The sequence below is a fragment of the Miscanthus floridulus genome, chromosome 6 (assembly GCF_019320115.1).
Source record: "Miscanthus floridulus cultivar M001 chromosome 6, ASM1932011v1, whole genome shotgun sequence".
NCBI lineage: Eukaryota > Viridiplantae > Streptophyta > Magnoliopsida > Poales > Poaceae > Miscanthus > Miscanthus floridulus.
The window spans coordinates 136,032,171-136,052,534 of NC_089585.1; the positions used below are offsets into that span (position 1 = coordinate 136,032,171).

Consider the following 20,364-nt stretch of genomic DNA (forward strand, 5'->3'; position numbering starts at 1 on the left):
GAGGTAGAGAACAAGGTCCTCGGTGTTGAAGGCTCGGTCCCACACTCGTTGGCTATGGTACCGATGCAACGCCTACTAGTACTTGTCCAAACAGAGGAGGGCGATGTCGCAGGCTTCGTCTAGCTGGTCCATGGTGTCTTTGTGGGATGCCTTGGCTCCCTATTCGTCGTATGCTTTGATTCTTGGCGCTCCATAGTCGAGGTCCGTTGGGAGGACGGCCTCGGAACCGTAGACCATGAAGAAAGGTGTGTAGACAGAGGACCGGCTAGGAGTTGTCCTTAGGCTCCAGAGCACTACAGGAAGCTCGGTGACCCAGCGTGCGCCAAACTTGTTCAACCTATTGAAGATCCTAGGCTTGAGGCCCTATTGGAGCATGCCGTTTGTGCGCTTGACCTGCTCATTCGTTCTGGGGTGCACGACGGCAACCTAATCGACTCGGATGTGTTGTTCATCACAGAATCAAATGAATTTCTTACCGATGAACTATGTGCCATTGTCTATGATGATGGAGTTCGGTACTCTAAAGCGATGGATGATGTCGAGGAAGAACAACACATCTTGCTTAGACTTGATGATGGAGATCGACCGAGCTTCGATCCATTTTGTGAACTTGTCTATGGTGACAAGCAAGTGGGTGTAGCCCTTCGGCACCTTCTTGAGAGGCGCAACCAGATCGAGCCCCTAGACCGTGAAGGGCCATGTGATTGGGATCATCTAGAGTGCCGAGGCTGGGAAGTGAGTTTGCCGAGCATAGTACTAGCACCCTTCGTAGGTGCATACGATTTGCTCGACGTCGGCTACTGCGGTGGGCCATTAGAAACTCTATCGAAATGCATTCCTAGCCATGGTTCTAGGCGTGGCATGGTGACCGCAGACCCTACCATGGAAATCACTCAGTAGAAGCTTCCCCTATTCGACGGGGATACAGAGCTACAGGATCTTGGTGTGGCTCTGTTTATAGAGTTTGCCCTCTATAAGAACGAAGGACTTGGCACAATGTGTGAGTCGTCGAGCCTTCATCTTGTCCGTCGACAGCGTGTCATAGAGGAGGTAGTTGAGGTAGAGTGTTCTCTAGTCATCTAGGGGGTCGGGCTCTCTCGCTGGTTACTCTTCAAGCTTCATGACCTCGGGGCCAGAGGGAGCCGTCAGTTGGTCAGCCCCTAGGGCTAGATCTGATGGGCCTTCGTTGGCCCGCTTTGACCCTTTGTAGCGTACCGAGGGCTTATGTTGGTTGCTGGTGAAGAAGCTCGTTGGCACCGGCTCTTAACTGGATGCCTCTTTTGCAAGTACATCGGCTGCCTCATTGAGGTGCCTTGGGACGTGATTGAGTTCGAGACCATCGAATTTGTCCTCCAACCATTGGACTTCCTAGTAGTATGCAGCCATCTTGGTGTCATGGCAGCTGGACTCCTTTATGACTTGGTTGATGACCAGCTAGGAGTCACCTCGAATGTCGAGGCATCAGATGCCCAACTCGATGTCGATTTGTAGGACGTTGATGAGCGCTTCATACTTAGCCACATTATTTGATGAGGGGAAATGGAGCCGAACCACGTACCTCATGTAGACCCTGAGGGGTGATATGAAGACCAGCCCCATGCTAGCGCCCTTCTTCGTCAATGATCCATCAAAGTACATCATCTAGTACTTTTGATCGATGACTGCCGGTGGTGTTTGGACCTCGGTCTATTCCATGATGAAGTCAGCCAACACCTAGGACTTGATCACCATTCGGGATGCATATGTGATGCCTTGATCCATCAACTCGAGTGCCCACTTCGTAGTTCTTCCTGTGGCATCCTGGCTCTAGATGACCTCATCAAGGGGGAACAACATCACGTCCGTCATCAGGTGTGACTCGAAGTAGGGACGTAGCTTCCTCTTGGTGATGAGGACTATGTATAGGAGCTTTTGGATCTAGGAGTAGCGGGTCTTAGAGTCAGATAGTACCTTGCTGATGAAGTACACAGGGTGCTGCACCCTGAGGGTGTGCCCCTCTTCCTCCTGCTCTACTACCAGGGTGGTGCTAACCACCTACATGGTGGCCTCTATGTATAGCAGGAGGGATTCTCCATCGCTTGGAAGAACTAGGATTGGGGGCCTCATTAGAAGTAGTTTGACCATGTCAAGTGCCTCCTAGGCCTTGGACATCCACTCAAAGCAGTTGACTTTCTTTAGAAATTGGCTAAGGGCGGTGAGGCCCCCTGTGATTCACTGAACCCCTTTATGTTCTGAATCGGGCCCATCCTTGTGAGGGAGGAGATCTTCTTTGGGTTGGCTTCGATGCCACGCTTGGAGACAATGAAGCCAAGCAACATGCCCCGTGGGACCCTGAAAACACATTTTTTTGGGATTGAGTTTGATGCCATTCGCTCGGAGTTTCGCAAAGGTTTGCCCAAGATCGGCAACAAGATGGTCGGCTCACTTGGACTTGACCACGATATCGTCAATGTAGGCCTCAAAGGTCCGCCTAATGAGGTCCCCGAAGCATTTGAGCATATAGTGCTAGTACGTGGCCCCAACGTTCTTTAGATCGAATGGCATTGAGACATAGCAGAACGATCCGAAGGGGGTGAGGAAAGATATCACGAGCTGGTTGGATTCTTTCATCGTGATTTGATGGTAGCTGAAGTACGCATCAAGGAAGCAGAGGGTTTCGCATCTCGAGGTAGAGTCGACTATTTGGTCTATGAGCGACAAAGGAAACGGATCCTTTAGGCACGCTTTGTTGAGGCCCATATAGTCAACACACATCCTCTATTTTCTGCTCTTCTTTCATACAAGAACGGGATTAGCTAACCACTCTGGGTGGTGTACTTCCCTGATGAATTCGGTGGCTGATAGTTTCACTATCTCTTCATCAATGGCCCTACGCTTTTCCTCATCGAAGTGACGTAGGCGTTGCTTCATCAGCTTGGAGCCTGGATGGATTTTCAAGGTATGCTCAGCGACCTCCCTCAAAATGCCTGGTATATCCGAGGGTTTCCACGCAAAGATGTCTTTGTTGCCATAGAGGAAGTCAACGAGCGCGATTTCCTATTTAGAGGAAAGTGTGGTACCAATGCGCACCATTTTACCCTCGGAGCTGCTGAGATCTATGAGGACCCCCTTGGAGCCCTCTACCAATTCAAATGACCCAGTCGATTTTTCGCATTGGGCGCTTCTTCAGAGACCTCCTCCCTAAGAGTGGTGAGTTCCTTGGAGGCGACGATTGTCGTGGCGTGGCCACCGCACTCGACCTCACACTCGTAGGCTCATTAGAAGGAGGTGTCAACGGTGATGACCCCATGAGGGCCCGACATCTTTAGCTTGAGGTATGTATAGTTGGGGATGGCCATAAACTTCACGTAGCATGGTCATCCCAGGATCTCATGGAAGGTTCCGGGGAACCCAACCACCTCGAAGGTGAGAGTCTCAGTTCTGTAATTGAACTAATTCCCAAAGCTAACAAGTAGATCGATCTACCTGAGTAGCATGGCCTGCTTCCTGGGCATGATGCCATGAAAAGGTGCTCGGGTTGGGTGGAGGCGCATCCGGTCGACACCCATCACATCGAGTGTCTCGGCATACATGATGTTGAGGTCACTACCTCCATGCAATAGTACTTTGGTGAGTCACTTTGGGTGGACAATCAGGTTGATCACAAGTGGATACCTTCCCGGGTGTGGGACAACATCCAGATGGTCGATCCGATCAAAGGTTATGGCAGACTCTGACCACTGGAGGAAGCAAGGTGTGGCCGGTTGGGCCATGTAGACTTCACGGCGTGCGACCTTCTAGCGATGTTTGGAGTCATAGGCCGCTAATCCTCCAAAGATCATGAGGCAGCCATTCGGTGTTGGAAAGTCATCGTCCTTCTCCTCGGCATCGTCCGTAGTGGGGGTAGGTTCCTTCCCCTGCTCCCCTTTGTTGGAGCTTCTAGACAAGAACTTTCGCATGAGGCTGCAGTCCTTGAGCAGATGCTTTATGGGGAAGGCATGGTTCAAGAATGACCCCTCAAGCATTTTTCGAAGTGGTTTGGAGCGCCTTCCGTGGGCTTCTGACCACCCTTGTGGCCAGCAGCAGCCACGAGCGAGTCCTCATGTTGTTGCTTCTTATTCTTTCTTTTGGCGGAACGATTGGAAGTGCCTTCGCTGGCACCCTCATCCCACCTTGCCTTGCCCTCAAGGCGATCGAAGATCACTCTAACCATCTCTTCTCCTGAGGCATGGCTGGTGGCAAAGTTCAAGAGTTCCTTGGTGGTCTACGGGCCTTTGCATCCCAGTTTATAAACCAAAGACTCCTAGGTCATTCCAGACAGGAAGGCTCCTATCATGTCGATGTTGGCAACATTAGGGAGCTCATTGCACTAGTGGGAGAAGCGCTGGATGTACTCAGGGAGGGTCTCATCGGCCTTTTGACGACAATTCTTGAGGTCCCATGGGTTCCTAGGGTGTTTGTACGTGCCCTAGAAGTTTCCCACAAAGATCTCCTTTAGATCCGCCCAACCCTGGATTGCGTTGGATGACAAGAGTTCCAACCACGCTCGTGTCGAATTAGCCAAGAACAGTGGGAGGTTGTGGATAATGAAGTTGTAATTATCCACACCACCGGCTTGATAGGCAAGCCAATAGTCTTTAAGCCAAAGTCCGAGGTTCATCTCCCTAAAGTATTTAGGGATATTGGTAGGCGGTCGATACCTTGGCAGGAATGCTACATTGAGGATGTGCCAGCTAAAGGCCTGAGGCCTTGGGAGGCTAGGGCTCGACCTCTAGTCCTCGCTGCTATCGTAGCGTTCACTGCTTCAAGGATGATAGCCACGGTAGGCTCCTTCCCTTGGGTCGCTGTAGACACATCAAAGAGCGTCGATGGTGCTGCGTGCGTTGCGTTTGTGGCCAAAACATTGATGTATTAGGATTGTAGCGCGCTGCCCGATGCCTTGTGGTGCTTGGTGGACTGATGCATCCCTGGCGGGATGCACCAAGGGCATACGCTAGCTGGTGTCGAGCTCACATCGCTGGGACAACGAGCTTTCTGCCTGCTGCACCGCCGCATGCTCGAGTAGTGTGCGTATTTCACGGTGGGCCCGATGATCCTCGGGCGTTGTGGCCTCTGGAAGGCCATGAAGCAAGGCCATTGCAGCGGCAATGTTCTAGCTTGCCCGAGCGAAGTGAGGAAGGGTTTCATCGTCGGTGATGATCCTTTGGTTTACGTAATGGGCCACGGCGCGTGCGCGCCTACCATTTCCGCGGCGTTCGATCTCCTGATCGACCTCCATGTAGTCCTGAATAAGCTGTTGTTCGGCTTCATCTATCTCCCACTTTTGGGCTCTCAGCTGCTCCACCCCCACATGAGGCGAGGCGACTATCCCCCCTTCGGTTCCGACATCGAGGTTGCCTATTGGATTAGTCTCCTCCGTGGAGACGCTTTTGACGTGTCCCTCGGGGATTTTTGCCATGAAACATTCCTAGGAGGGGTGATGGCTCCCTCTGCTGGAGTCAGAGCTAGAGTCCGACCCCAGCCCCTCTGCGACAAGGCCATGGAGGGATTTTGTGATGCTTTCAATCATCCCCATGAACTCGTTGTTCACGGGGGACAAGATCGTGCGCTGTGCCATAAGGTGGCTAACGGTCACCGCGACGTTTTGGAGACCGAACAGAAGCACCGTCGGGGTGCTCCATGTGGAGCGTTCCAAAGAGAGGGTGAGGCAGCATGGGTCCTCCTTAGATGGGTAGGGTCTAGGGGAGACACCGAGCCTACGCTCAAGCTTCCCGTAGTTGAAGCTGACAGTGGGGAGAGACTAGGTGGCGATGTGGGCCAATGCCAACTCTCCCCCTACCGTGACCATGAAGTCCAGGTCACCGAAATGCACGTGTGTGCCTAGGACCCAGCTGATTACATGGCTAGCCATCCAAGGTTTGATTTGGAACATGCAAAGGCCCCTACCTGACGCACCAACTGTCGATGTTTTAAACAAGCACCGACTAGTAAATTTATAATTGTTGCGTGTTAGGCTCGGATGGTGTACTAAAGGACACAAGATTTATACTGGTTCGGGCAGAATGTCCCTATGTCCAGTCTGCTGCTACTCATGTTATTAGTACCGAAAAAGGTTCGTAGTAGGGGGTACAAATGGTCGAGAGAGAGACAGGTCCCAAGTCTCTGATGGAAAGGTCGAAACGACACTAAGAGTTCGGTTGCTGCTTGAGTGTGTGTTGTGTGTCGAAAACGATCGATCAAATGCCAGTCCCTTTAGTAGGGTGTCCTGCCCTCCCTTTTATAGACCAAGAGAGAGCAAGGTTTAGAGATGGGAGAAAGAGGAAAAAAACCAAAGGTAGAGAAGGTCCTTTGGGGGAGCCGAGTCTTCCTTTTCCTAATGTCCCTGCCCTTCTAACATGGTAGACCATGTCAGGGATGGCATGTTCGTTGATCCTTATAGGGCCTTGCCCTCGCCTCTGTTAGCAAGTGAGTGCGTCCCATCCTACGTCGGTGGATGGTGCGGCGTGTCAGAGGGCCAAGCTGTGACCCTTCGGGGAGTAGACGGGGATGTCCGTCACTGTAGGCAATGTGAATTATGTCTTGGATCATAGTGGTTATCGCATGCTTGTGTTAGTATCCGCGTCCGAGGGCTAATGGCGGTGCCTACAATACTGTGGAACAAAAGTTGGTGCCTATAACACTGTTCAGGCACTGTTAGGTCGAAAAGGGCTTAAAACGCCCATCCCATCGCTCCATGTGCTCGTCTTTATGAAGGATCAGGGTGCAGTCATCGGGCGAGGCAGAGTCTAGCCCTCGGGGGTCAGGCGAGGTGGAACCAATCTTCCATCGTTTGGGCAAGAAGCACAGTAACGTTCTTGTCTGACCGAAAGTGTCAATGTTTGATGGTTATTAGTTCCACCTCATTGGGTACCCCAGTATTAGATCCTCGATAATGGGGCTAACATATCTTTCAACCTATCGCTACTTCAATGATCTCATGATATGAACTGTTCGTGAAAGCGCTTGATATCGGCAAAAATAGCCGATTCAGGCATATCGCACAGTTAAGGTCATGTCCTCTCAGGAATAGATCTACCAAATAACAATCTCCACTTCATGGTGCTAACAGTGAGGTGTAAGGCAGAATCACATAGGTCGTGATAACGGGCCATGGAACAGTTTTCGCTAGCCAATAGATCTACTCAAGATCAAACATGCCTTAACCGCACGCTATGCACGATCAAGATTGATGTAAAACAGCCGATAAAACATAGCTTATCGTTTAAAGTGCAGATTAGATTAATTTAGATTAACAAACGATGGGTTAAAAAAAGATATAAGGCCGATCTAGATCAATCCCAATTGGGCAAAGTTATGTTGTTGTAATTAAATAAATAATGAAAGCAATAAGCAATATCGATAACTTAATGAATCTATCTGAAGGAACACCACCCTTAGATAGAGTTGATAACTTGACCTTAATCTAGTTTGAGCAGTGGAGGTCGACCAGATCGATGAAGCCATACTTGAACTAGATAAGAGTTGATAACTAACTCATACCAGAGTCGCAGTGGAGGTCGACCAGATCGATGCAGCCGTACGAACATAGGTATAAGCTATGACGGTACTTATAGACAAGAAGTGGAGGTTGACCGGATCGATACAACCATACTTGCTGAAGAACTCGCCGACATCTACTCTACTCCTACTCATAAGGGGTGGCCGGAGCCGAAAAAAGTAAATAACTGATATTTGATTGATTGTGTGTCTTTTATAATAGCCGGGGTTTGATATTTATACCCGGGACCTACGCATGACTCCTATCTAAGCACGACTCATCACAATCTTTGGCTCTAAGAGAAAACATTCTTAATTTAAAATAACTTGGACTTTAATATTTTCCCTTTTGTAGAGTCCATCATGTCTTATCCTAGCGCCGATCGTAGCTTTTGTCATTATCTGCTGACGCTGCCTAAAGAAAGTCGATTCTAGTACTGCATTCGAATTAGCTAATTCCAATCTATACGCAATTGATTCTCTGCTGACATGATCTTGAGAGCTTTCGAGTTCCTTGCGACTCTTCTTCCAAATTTTGGTGTAAATACTCACATTACATAGACTAAGCTCCCCCTAAATATATGCATATATATGATGGAGAATGTAGTTTATGCATAATTGGTAAATTAATGCTCAAGGGAGTTTAATCTATATAATGCATGGAGAAAGCATATAAATACCAAAGTGAAATCAACATGATGATATCGGTTTAGAAATACCACATGTGAAAACCAATTTGATTTATACCACTTGCAATAGGTGGTGGATATTTAAAGTATGATGCTTAACTCTAGGGACTCCATTTTCCTTCCAATGAGACTACTATTGACATGATAAGATTGAAAAGGTGTTAGTCTCAAAACATCTAACTTGTAGAGTAACCTCCCCCTAAATTTATGTACACAAGTATAGAATACTTGTAGGAGACATGCATATTGATTTTAGAATAAAAAATACCACTTAAAAGATGACATCACATGAATGTGAGAATCATTTTCAAAGGTGATATTCGAGAGAAATTATCTACAATTTTGACTTTAGCACATATTAGATAAACAATTGTAAAACAAGCTATGTGTCATGGTCCTAAACAATTTAAACCATGTAGTGTATGCAAGACTATCATAAGATATACCTAGTGTATGCAAGACAAAATATTTAAGCATGCAAATGCAAACCTAGACATGAAAAGGAACTAGATGCTAATTGAGATTGCAAGAAATTAAATCTAGTTACCTAACATGGGAAGGGAAATTTGGGTCCATAGCATTCACTAACCCACTTGGCAATTACCTTGTCCATAATGATGCACCACATGAAATACAGCCATACTTTGCCAAGTCTCTAAATTCCCCGAAGTCCATCGGACTTCTCACTTCTCTTTCGAGATCCAAACCTTCTTGGTGCTCTCCATATTGGAAATGATCTCCTTTGGCATCCAAACATGTTTGGTCCCATTATTGGCTTGCTTGTTCACCTTGATGGCCACCACCTTGTCATCCAAACGAGATAAGGTGTGGAGGCCTTTTTATCCACCTTATTGGTGTAGGTGTTGGAGAGCTTGCTTGTTTCCTTTTTGTTTTTCTCTTTCTTCTTAGCTCCTCCCCCATTCTTCACCTTGTACTCATAGGACTTGTGGTCTTCCTTGTGGCATACGTAGCAAACCATGGTTTGTCCTTCATTAAGCTTCTTCACTCCCTTGATGATGTTATCTTGATGAAGTTGGTCTTGCTTTATTTTGCCTTTTACTTGAGTCAAGTCCTTGGTAAGGCGAGCCACTTCTTGCTTGAGTTGCTTATTCTCCATTGCAACCTCTTGTGTGCTTGTATCTACAACACTTTCTCAACACAAACTTGGTTGCACAAGGGTGAGTCTAAACATAAATCATTGTAAGAAGTCGAAGCATCCTTTTTAGACATGTTAAAGATAGAACTTTTCTTTTTAGGTGCCTTGGTGAGGATTGTACCGATGGCTTCAAGATTAACAACTTTATTAGTTAGCTCATCACAATGTTTGCTCATGGTTTCCATTTTAGCAAGCAAACTTTTATAAGCATCTTGTGAGCTAGCTAACTTTTCTTTTAATTTTTTATTTTTCTTTACAAGTTGCTCATCATTGATTGTGCATGCATTTGTTATTATACTAGCCTCAAGTTGCTCAATTTTAGTAGATAGTTCAATATTGAGATTAGCAAAAGTCTCATATTATTTAAGCAAGGTAGCATAAACTTGTTGTGAGCTATCTAGTTTTTCTTGCAACATTTTTAACTTCTTTTGTTGACTAGTGTAAGTTTTAGCGTATTTAAGATTTTCTTGCACAAGTTGCTCAAAAAAAGGTAGCTCATCATCACTATCACTATTATTGTCACTATCACTAGGGATAGACTTTTTGTTACCTCGTGCCATAAGGCACACTCATGAAGTGCTTGATGATGAGTGTTTGTAGCCATGCCTCTTGTGATGGTCTTCTTCTTCACTTGAAGAATCATTCCATGACCTTATTGATGCAAGGGCTTTGTCCTTGCATGCCTTCTTCTTTGTCTTAGGTGTGGGCTTGTTTGGACAAACTTCCACAAAGTGCCCCAACTCACTGTATTCATAGCATTCTTTTTTTCTTAGCTCATTTCATTGATTGGTGAAGATAAAATCTTGAATTTGGATGGGCACACCCTTGACATTGAGTTTTTGGATCATCTTCTCCACCTTGTTGATAAGCTTGATAGATTCTTCATCAAGGTTAGAGATGGAGGAGGAAGATTGATCATCATCACTTGATTTGTCGTCGTCATCATCCTCATCTTCTTCTTCACCTTCACTTGAGGAGCTTGAGCTTGAACTTGTCTCAACTTGCTTGCCCTTTATCTTTTTTTCTCACTACATGTGAGAGTTTTGCCTTTGCTTGATGAAGAGGCTTCTTCTTGACCCATTTTGCGTGACATTTTAAATGCCACTATCTTACCAATGACTATGGCCGGGGTCATGGTGCTCAAGTCCTCCATGTTGTGAAGGATGATGATGATGCTTGCATATTTCTTTTGTGGTAGTACGGAGATGATCTTCCTCACAATGTCTGCATCATCTAGCTTTGTTAATCCTATTGAATGGAGCTCGTTGATAATTAGATTCAAACGAGAATACATATCACGAACAAGCTCATCATCATTCATTTTAAAGGAATCATAATTTTGTTTAACTAGACAATGTTTTTGCTCACGTACATTAGTTGTGCCGTCATGGAACTCTTGGAGTTTTAACCAAATTTCATGTATCGTATTTAAAGTGAACACTTGGTTAAACACATCCATTCTAAAAGATTCAAACAAGTAATTTTTAGCTCTAGCATTAAAATGAATTTCTTTTTCTTCACTCTTTGTGGGTTTATCGAGATTCTTAATGGGTTTCATCTAATCTTGAGTGACTCTCCAAACACCCAAATCTACCACCTCGAAATGACAAGACATTCTAGCTTTATAGTAGGAGAAGTTAGTGCCGTCAAAGTGCGGAGTCCTGAGGTATCCATCCCAACCACTCTAAATAGCGTCGGCTCAATAGCGGTAAAGTCAAAGGTCCAAATTAATCCAACCAGCTCTGATACCAATCGAAAGGGACCATGACGTCTAAGAGGGGGGTCAATTAGGCAACTTAAAACTCTAACTCTAAACTATGGCCTCTTTTTCTACCCTTAGCAAAACCAATGCAAAAGATAAATTATCTAAATGTGCAACTACAGTTTTGCTAGTATGTTGCTATCTCTACCGCAAAAGAAGTTATGCAACCTAGGTTCCAAACTTATCAACTAGCCTATCACTAAGCTAGGAAAGTAAAGTACACACCAAGATTGCAATGTAAATGCAGAAGCTAAAGAGTAAGGTAGAGATATGCAAACTTCTGTCGACGACTTCGGTATTTTTATCGAGGTATCGAGAAGCGCACAAGCTTCTCCTAGTCCTTGTTAGAGCCCCTCGCAAGGGCCAAGCTCTTAGTTGGGTCTCCGGTGTGCCTTTCGGCAAGCCTTTCCTAGACCGCTCATCGCCATCTTCACTATCAAGCTTCTGACCGAACTGCCGCGGGCCTTGTTCCCTTCGGTACATAGTGGCGGCCACACCACAAACGCGGTTGGTGTGATCTCGTAAGATTACAAGCCCCTCTAATATACAACAATAGTGCACGCAAGCACCAAATAGTAAGAGGTATGCAAACCTCACTAAACACTAGGTCTAAACCTAGAGCAAGCGCATAAGCGGTGGTCTAATCAGCCTAAGCACTTCACAAAGCACCTACGCTAATCACCTAATGAATCACTAAGCACTATGCAAGTGGAGATCACTAAAATGGTGTATCAACACTCTTGGTATTTTTTCTCAGCTCTCCACTTCTCAAATGGCTGGTTGGGGGTCTATTTATAAGCTCCACTGAAAAAGTAGCTGTTGGGAGCAAAACCTAACTTTCTGCTACTGACCGGACGCTGTTGTTGTCCTAACCGGATGCGTCCGGTCGTCCCGACTATTGAAGCTAGCACGTTGATCGGACTCGGCGCTGAGTCCGGTCACTGTTGATCGAACACGTTCGGTCGTGCTGGCGCCGCTCTAGAACCTCTCTAGACTCGATCGGACGCTGCAGTTTCTACGTCCGGTCGATCACTCTCCAGCGTCCAGTCAGTACTAAGCTATTATCACGATAGTGAATAGTGTCATCGTCGTGTCTAGTCACTTGAATCCTCAACGTCCGGTCGCTACTGCTGACGTCTACCGTTGCCGAGCATCTTGATCGGACACGTCCGGTCGCTATAAGGACCATGTCCGGTCACCTCTGTGAAGCTCGTTTCTTCACGATCTTGAGTTTGGCTTGGTTCCTATCTTCGTGTTTGAACTTTGCTTGATATCTTGGGTCTTCTCTTGTGCTTCTAGGGTCTTGCTTATGGTGTTGATCATGGATCATTATGTCGTCTTCGTCTAAGTCACGTCTTGCACCCTATTGAACTACAAAACAATTACTTGCAAATTCATTAGTTCCATTTGGTTGTGTTGGTCATCAAAGACCAAAATCCAAAGTAAATGGGTCTAGGGTCCATTTTCCTTATAGATGCTTGGCCATTATAGCTCTCCAATAGCGCTTAATTAAGCCCGAAGTTGACAGTGTCAGCGACTAATTGATGATTAAGTCTTGCTCTGCTTGAGCTCGAATTACTTGGTCAAATTGATTCTAACTTTTTGTATGTCCTTCTCCAAGATGTAAACTCTAACTTTTATTTTGGGATCAAGTCAAGTTGCCTAACGAAAATATGAGAACGCGACATGCCAACTATCCTTGCCACCAATCTCAGACTTAGAATATTTTCTGGGGCTGAAAACAGCAGCTGATTCAAACTTGAGACCATTGTTTGAGCCACTTAGGAGTTGAAATAGGTCTTGGTCCACAAATAAAGTTTGTTATACTCCACTCAAACTTTAACTTTTATTAAAAGTCAAGGTTCATATCTGGTACAGAAACCATTGCTTCATCTTGATCAAAGCAACACCTCGTTAAACCTTGGAATTAGGGTTTTCGATCAATTAAGGCATTTTCTTGACATTTGTTCAACACGAACCCTTCATGACTTTTGTTGTAGAGTTCAATTAGAGTTATTTGGGCAAGGTAGCAAGGTTTGGTCGACATCTCATATTCTCATTTACTTAATAAAGCAATTCCATCAAGGTTATAACTTATTATTTCATATGACTTCTTGGCTCCAATCTTTATGAAACCTTCCCACTGTTCAAGATGGATGCATGTTGATGTAATGTATATGAAACAAGCATGTTTAACATTACTCATGTCTAACCTTAACCAGGGTCCACATGTAAACAAAGTGTATTGTCCGAGTCCACATTGGGCTTCATTTTCATAGGTTTGACCTCAATACCTTCATCATTACTTCCAGATTATGAACTAGAGATCATAATCATTGCTTGATATACCCTACTTAAGTTCAATTTTGCTGCTTAACTCGTGACTAACACTCAGGGTGTTACAGGACCCATTCAAATTTACTATGCTGTAGTACGAGTAGTTTCGTCCGTATTGAGTGCGATGTAACGTTTACCGATATAAGACGTCTTTAATGCCCTATTTAGCATAGCTCTTCGGTTTGTCTTGACACAATTACGGACCTGTTTGGATGAGTTTCTCCGAATTCTTAAAAACCAGTTTTTTCCCTCTAATTTCTAAAATCTAGATGCTGAACAAAAACTGGTGAGGGTGTTTGGATCCCCCAGGTTTTAAGAATCTGGCTTCATTTATTGCTCACTTGGTCACAAGAAACTGACAAAAGTTGGGTACCGTCTTCTTGGGTTTTAAGAATATGGCAACAACTAATACAAAAATACTAGACAAAAACTAGCATGTTTAGATCCCATCCAGTTTTTAAAAACCAGATTCTTAAAAACTGGAGGGTCCAAACGGAGCCTGCACTAGCAAGATCATTTCTTTCTCTTCTTTTCTAAATGAACTCAGGCCCTGTTTAGTTCCACTTCAAAATGCCAAATTTTTTAAGATTTTCCGTCACATCAAATCTTTGGACACATGCATAAAGCATTAAATATAAATAAAAAATAAAACTAATTACACAGTTTTGACGAAATTCACGAGATGAATCTTTTAAGCCTAATTAAACTATGATTGGACACTAATTGTCAAATAACAACAAAAGTGTTATAGTAGCATTTCGCCAAAAAATTTACCATCTAAACGGTACCTCAATGTTCTTTTTGTTTGCACCATCTTGCTCTGCTCCTCAGCAAGACAGCAACCATAGCAAACAGCGGTAGCCACATAAACCTTGCCAAACAAGGCTTGAGTTAGAAATAAGAAACCTTTGACTTGAAAGGCCACTCACAGTCAGAGATGAGTTCCATCACTCACTGGTAAATTCAACCTTCAACCATCAACCCCGGCTATTTTCAGTTTTTCTCCGGAAAGATAATAATTTCCTCACAAACAACTATCAGCACAGTAATAATATTTGTAGAGTAAAAACAGCAGAGAGTAGGGTGGTGCGGTGCAGAACAGAAAGCATTGCTGCGGCGTGGGATCCCGTCCGTCCGTCCGTCACCTACGAATTTTCGCTGTTAATATAATATAATGTTGGTCAGAAATCAGTATTTGACACTGCAGCACTTTTGTTTGTATTTGATAATTATTGTCCAATCATGGCCTAACTAGGCTCAAAAGATTCGTCTCGTAATTTACAATTAAACTGTGTAATTAGTTATTTTTTATCTATATTTAATACTCCATGCATGTGTCAAAGATTTAATGTAAGAGAGAGAGTGAAAAAACTTACGATCTAAACAAGATATGAGACATATTTATCAGTTATGATACTATCTTGACGAAACAACGTTAGCCGATTTATAAACGACGCAAGCGATGAAGTGAACAGGGCTGCGCGTCCGTCCGTAGGTGTGGTGAGGTGCGCGGCAGCGCCCGCCACTGCTCTAGTCCTGCCGCCGCAGCTGGCCAGCTGCTGCTGCCCGGTCACTGCACCGCACCGCACCCACCACCCACCCCGTCTCCCTTTTGCTGCCGCTGCAGGCCGGTCAGACCAGACAGCCACTCAGCCAGCCGCACACACGCAAGCACCGGCCCGGGCCCACGCCTTCCCCAGCCGGCGAACCGGACTGGACCGGAGTGACCGGACCGCGCGAACCCGTGGTCCAAGCCAACGCGGCCGGGTCACCACCGGCTTTCTTTTTGTCCGAACGCCACCGCTGCGTCTCGTGGGGGGTGACTATCTCTACTCCCTACAAAGAGACCACACGAAACCCCCCCCTACCCCATCTCCTCCCGTCTCCCCTCCTCTCCTTCCTCCGCCCACAAAAACATTTCTCCCCCTCCGATTGCTACTGCCGCTGCCTCCTCCCCCTTTCCGCTCCCTCTTCTCCTCCGTCTAGGGTTTCCCACCCCGCCGCCGCCGCCGCCCGATCCGAGGCAGATGCCGCCCGCAGCAGCCATGGCGCTGCCGTCCCAGGCCCCGTCTAACTCAGGTACGCACGCGCTCGCCAGATCCGTCCAGCTCCGGCTGCCCGCTGTCTTCTCTCTCTCTGTTCGTGTTCGCCGTCTCCTCCCCGCGGGAGCTCCTGCTGATGGTGCCTGGCTCTGTTCCGGCAGGGGATCCGCTGTACCCGGAGCTCTGGCGCGCCTGCGCCGGCCCGCTCGTCACCGTCCCCCGCGTCGGCGACCTCGTCTTCTACTTCCCCCAGGGACACATCGAGCAGGTACACCTCCTCCTCCTCGTCTTCCCGCTCTTGCTCTGCTCCCGCTGGAGCTTTAGCTTGCTCCCCTGCTCCGGTTGCTGATTTTGGGTGCTCGTGGCTCTCAGGTGGAGGCGTCCATGAACCAGGTCGCGGGGAACCAGATGCGCCTCTACGATCTGCCCTCCAAGCTGCTCTGCCGCGTGCTCAACGTCGAGCTCAAGGTTCCCTCCTCTTCCCGCCGTGTTTTTCTACCCTCCCCCGGATTTTCGCTGCCAATTCCGCGTCTAGCGCGGCCGCTTCCCCTGCGGCGAGCAATTCCAGGCCCGGTGCTTACGCGTTTTCCGGGGTTTTCCAGGCGGAGACGGACACCGACGAGGTCTACGCGCAGATCATGCTCATGCCAGAGCCCGAGGTAGCCCCCCAACTCAGGACGGCACGTGTTTCGGGAAAATTTCCCTCGGTACTCGGAGATTCTCACTTGCTCTCGCTTTGCTTGTTCGTTCATGCAGCAAACCGATGTGGCGGCTGAGAAGGCCAGTTCTGCGTCCGCTGCGTCGCCGAGGCCAGCAGTCAGGTCCTTCTGCAAGACGCTCACCGCCTCCGACACCAGCACACACGGCGGTTTCTCTGTGCTGCGCCGCCACGCAGACGAGTGCCTCCCTCCACTGGTGTGTGTTCTTCACCCCTTGTGGATTTGGACTATGCTATTAATAGAACTAGAGATGCGCGAGCTTCTGCCTAAGATTTTTCTCGTCGGGTCAGCTGATCTTCTTTGTTCGGTTGGTAGGATATGACGCAGTCGCCTCCCACACAGGAGCTGGCGGCGAAGGATCTGCATGGCATGGAGTGGCGCTTCCGCCACATCTTTCGCGGTAATTTGGGCTCCTCTCATTTGCCGTGGTTCGTACCTGTCATGTATGCTATGGGACTGATTGATTTGTTGCACCGTTACTTTCGATTGTCTGTGTGATGTCGATTTATACAGTATTTTTTGTTTAGATTATCCATCAGTTTCGCTGTGATTCATTGTATCTGTTATGCTAATTGAAAAGTGCCTGATGTTGATGATGATTGTTAACTGTGCGCAAAATCTGTCCTCAGGGCAACCTAGGAGGCATCTCCTTCAGAGTGGTTGGAGTGTTTTTGTTAGTTCCAAAAGGCTTGTTGCTGGAGACGCCTTCATTTTCCTCAGGTCTGCTGTGTTTCCTGCCTACCCAGCATGAAAGCAATTCCCGATCTGGTGCTAAGTTTCTGTTATTCCTTATGCAGAGGAGAAAATGGTGAACTTCGAGTTGGTGTTAGGCGGGCTATGAGGCAGTTGTCTAATGTACCTTCTTCAGTCATATCTAGCCAAAGCATGCACCTCGGAGTCCTTGCGACTGCATGGCATGCCATCAACACCAAATCCATGTTCACTGTCTACTACAAGCCCAGGTATGTTGACATGTCTGCAACAAACTGATTACATTTCTGAGACTTTACATATTGGTTTACCTTGATAATCTTGCATGAAGCTATAACATGCAATTTGTTCTTAATAAAGGTAGTTAACTTGTTGCTGATCTCTAAATATCAATGTTAGGACGAGCCCTTCAGAGTTCATCATACCATATGATCAATATATGGAGTCAGTAAAAAACAATTATTCTATTGGGATGAGATTCAGGATGAGGTTTGAAGGGGAAGAGGCACCAGAGCAGAGGTAACTGTCTTATTGTTATTCTGTGTTTTGTAGCTTCATGTCACCTGGTCCCATCATTGTACCTGCTCATTATTTGTAGTTACTTATTTGTGATGCATTTTTATCTTGTCTTGTAGGTTTACTGGTACAATCGTTGGCTGTGAAAATCTTGACCCACTATGGCCTGATTCGAGTTGGAGATACTTGAAGGTAACTGCTTATTCAAGATTTGTTGTTTCCATTACGGTCTTAAATCTTATGCTGATGAAGGGTTGCTTTTTTTATTATTAATTATAGGTGCGCTGGGATGAGCCTTCTACAATCCCGCGACCGGATAGGGTCTCTCCTTGGAAGATAGAGCCTGCTTCATCACCTCCCGTTAATCCACTCCCACTTTCTTCTAGAGTAAAAAGACCTAGACAAAATGCTCCTCCACCTTCACCTGAAGCATCTGTTCTCGCAAAAGAAAGTAAGTTTATTAGATTGTTCGGTTACAAGAGCAATGGTGACTAAAATATAGCCAGGCTAATGCTTTACAAATCATCTTGTGGAATTTGTAGGTGCTGCCAAGATCGATATTGGCTCTGCTCAAACACAACATCAAAATTCGGTCTTGCAAGGTCAAGAGCAGATGACCTTGAGGAACAACATGACTGAAAGCAACGACTCTGATTCCACTGTTCAGAAGCCGATGATGTGGTCCCCATCACCCAATGGGAAAGCCCACACTAATTTTCAGCAGAGACCTGCTATGGAGAATAGGATGCCATTGGGAAGGCGTGAAACTGAGTTCAAGGACACACGTTCTGCCTTCAAGGATGCCCGCACCGCCCCTCAATCATTTGGAGATACGCAGGGGTTCTTTATGCAAGCTTATGATGACAATCATCACCGTATTTCTTTCAACAATCAGTTTCAAGATCAGGGTTCAGCTCATCGCTTTGCGGATCCATACTTCTATATGGCTCAACAACCTTCTCTTACTGTTGAATCAAGCACAAGGACACAAACAGCAAACAATGACTTGCGTTTCTGGAGCGACCAGAATGCGGTCTATGGTAATCCAGGTGATCAGCAGCAGCAGGGTTTCAGCTTTGGAAAAAACCCATCAAGTTGGTTGAACCAGCCATTTCCCCAGGTTGAACAGCCACGAGTGGTCAGGCCCCATGCAACAGTTGCTCCATTTGATTTGGAAAAGACTAGAGAAGGCAGTGGGTTCAAGATTTTTGGGTTCCAAGTTGATACAACCAGTCCATCTCCTGTCCAGTTGAGCTCTCCATTGTCTGCTATCCGGGAACATGTGGTACAAACTCGACCATCGGCACCTGTGAATGAATTGCAACCTGTGCAAAATGAATGCTTGCCTGAGGGGTCTGTAAGCACAGCTGGAACTGCAACTGAGAACGAGAAAAGCATTCAGCAAGCCCAGCAAAGTTCAAAAGATATTCAAAGCAAGTCCCAGGGTGCTTCGATAAGGAGCTGCACAAAGGTATTGTTTGGTGGTCTTCCTAGGTTGCCAAACATTTCCATTTGATAGAATTAAATAAAAAAAATAAAAAGAAGTCAATTAACTCAACATGCCCGATGAATCGATGATACATGTCATGGATGCTTTCAGTCCATGTAGAATGACTTGATTGCACCATTATATATGTATGTATATGTATAATAATATTGCATGATTGCTTTGTGGCTGAGCCTATATTTTTTCTGTACTCCTATCCTCTGCAATTTACACTTCTGCTTTGAATGGTTTTCAGGTTCATAAGCAAGGAGTTGCGCTTGGCAGATCTGTGGACCTCTCAAAATTCACTGACTATGATGAACTCAACGCAGAACTAGACAAGATGTTTGAATTCGATGGCGAACTAGTATCTGCCAACAGAAACTGGCAGATCGTTTATACTGACAACGAGGGTGACATGATGCTTGTGGGAGATGACCCGTGGGAGTAAGTCTTTATCTTACTCGGAGCTTGATATATGTATGTGCTTTTGTTCCAATGTTGACACCAGTTCATTATTTATGAGCAGAGAGTTCTGTAGCATAGTGCGGAAGATCTACATCTATACAAAGGTGGAGGTCCAGAAGATGAACTCAAAATCATCTGCGCCAAGAAAGGAGGAACCTCTAGCAGCTGGTGAAGGTTGCGCCGCCACAAATGAGTAGGATGTCTGCCTGCCCTGTAGCAAGTAATTTTAGATAACTAGGTAAGTCCTCCTTTGATCCTCAATACTTGTTTTTGCAAAAGTGATGGCGAATGGGTTTTAACTGAAACTAAATAAACATTGGTCGTCTCTGTTTAGTAACTGTAAATGCATTGCTAAATTCAGCATCTGGTAGGCTTAGCTCTTCTAAAACTGTCACATGATGTTGATTCTTGATCCCGAAAGGCGAAAGCCTCTGGTCACAAGATACTTATGTTTGGCATGATAAGCTGCACTGAAAAAGGAAAAGGGGCTCATCTTTCGTTTGTCCCTTTTGGCTTGTGTGTAGGTTGAGTGAAGGAAGCCGACGATGCATGATGAACTTATTGTGCCGGGTGCCTGGGTCCCAGCCAAGTAACTCCTGAAATCTTTTGCTTGTCCGTAGCGACCCATCCCGTCCGTTTGGGTTTTAGTAGTGAACGTAGAACTGTCTCCATTTGCTTCTCCTCAGTTTGGCTCTTGGCAGCAAGTTTTAAGGGCCAAGATTATTACTACTATTGTTATTGCTGATTTGCTCTTCTGCCTTCTGATGTAAATATTTATGTACCCAGTCCCAGCCAGTATTAAGTAGTAGCAAGCAGTAGCAGTACCTTTGGTATTAACCAGCAGCTATTCGCGGCATTTTAATCCCCTGTAAGCGTAGCTCTGTAGCGTGAGATAAATGGCAAACACTGGTATATGTATGTCTGATCTTCTCACTGAATGTATTATAATTATAGAGGACCTAA

The 20,364-nt window shown here is 46.1% G+C and overlaps 1 protein-coding gene across 1 annotated transcript; it reads left to right on the forward strand.

The window, feature by feature from the left end:
- Positions 1-15,313: 15,313 nt before the first annotated feature.
- LOC136457066 (auxin response factor 4-like) lies at positions 15,314-20,364 on the forward strand. The gene is made up of 15 exons (XM_066457109.1): positions 15,314-15,538; positions 15,663-15,769; positions 15,874-15,969; positions 16,104-16,160; positions 16,258-16,416; positions 16,536-16,620; positions 16,850-16,940; positions 17,018-17,182; positions 17,331-17,450; positions 17,567-17,639; positions 17,727-17,898; positions 17,990-18,918; positions 19,190-19,380; positions 19,463-19,639; positions 19,926-20,364. The coding sequence occupies exons 1-14, from the start codon at positions 15,487-15,489 to the stop codon at positions 19,596-19,598; spliced, it is 2,433 nt and encodes an 810-aa protein (XP_066313206.1). The 5' UTR covers positions 15,314-15,486; the 3' UTR covers positions 19,599-19,639; positions 19,926-20,364.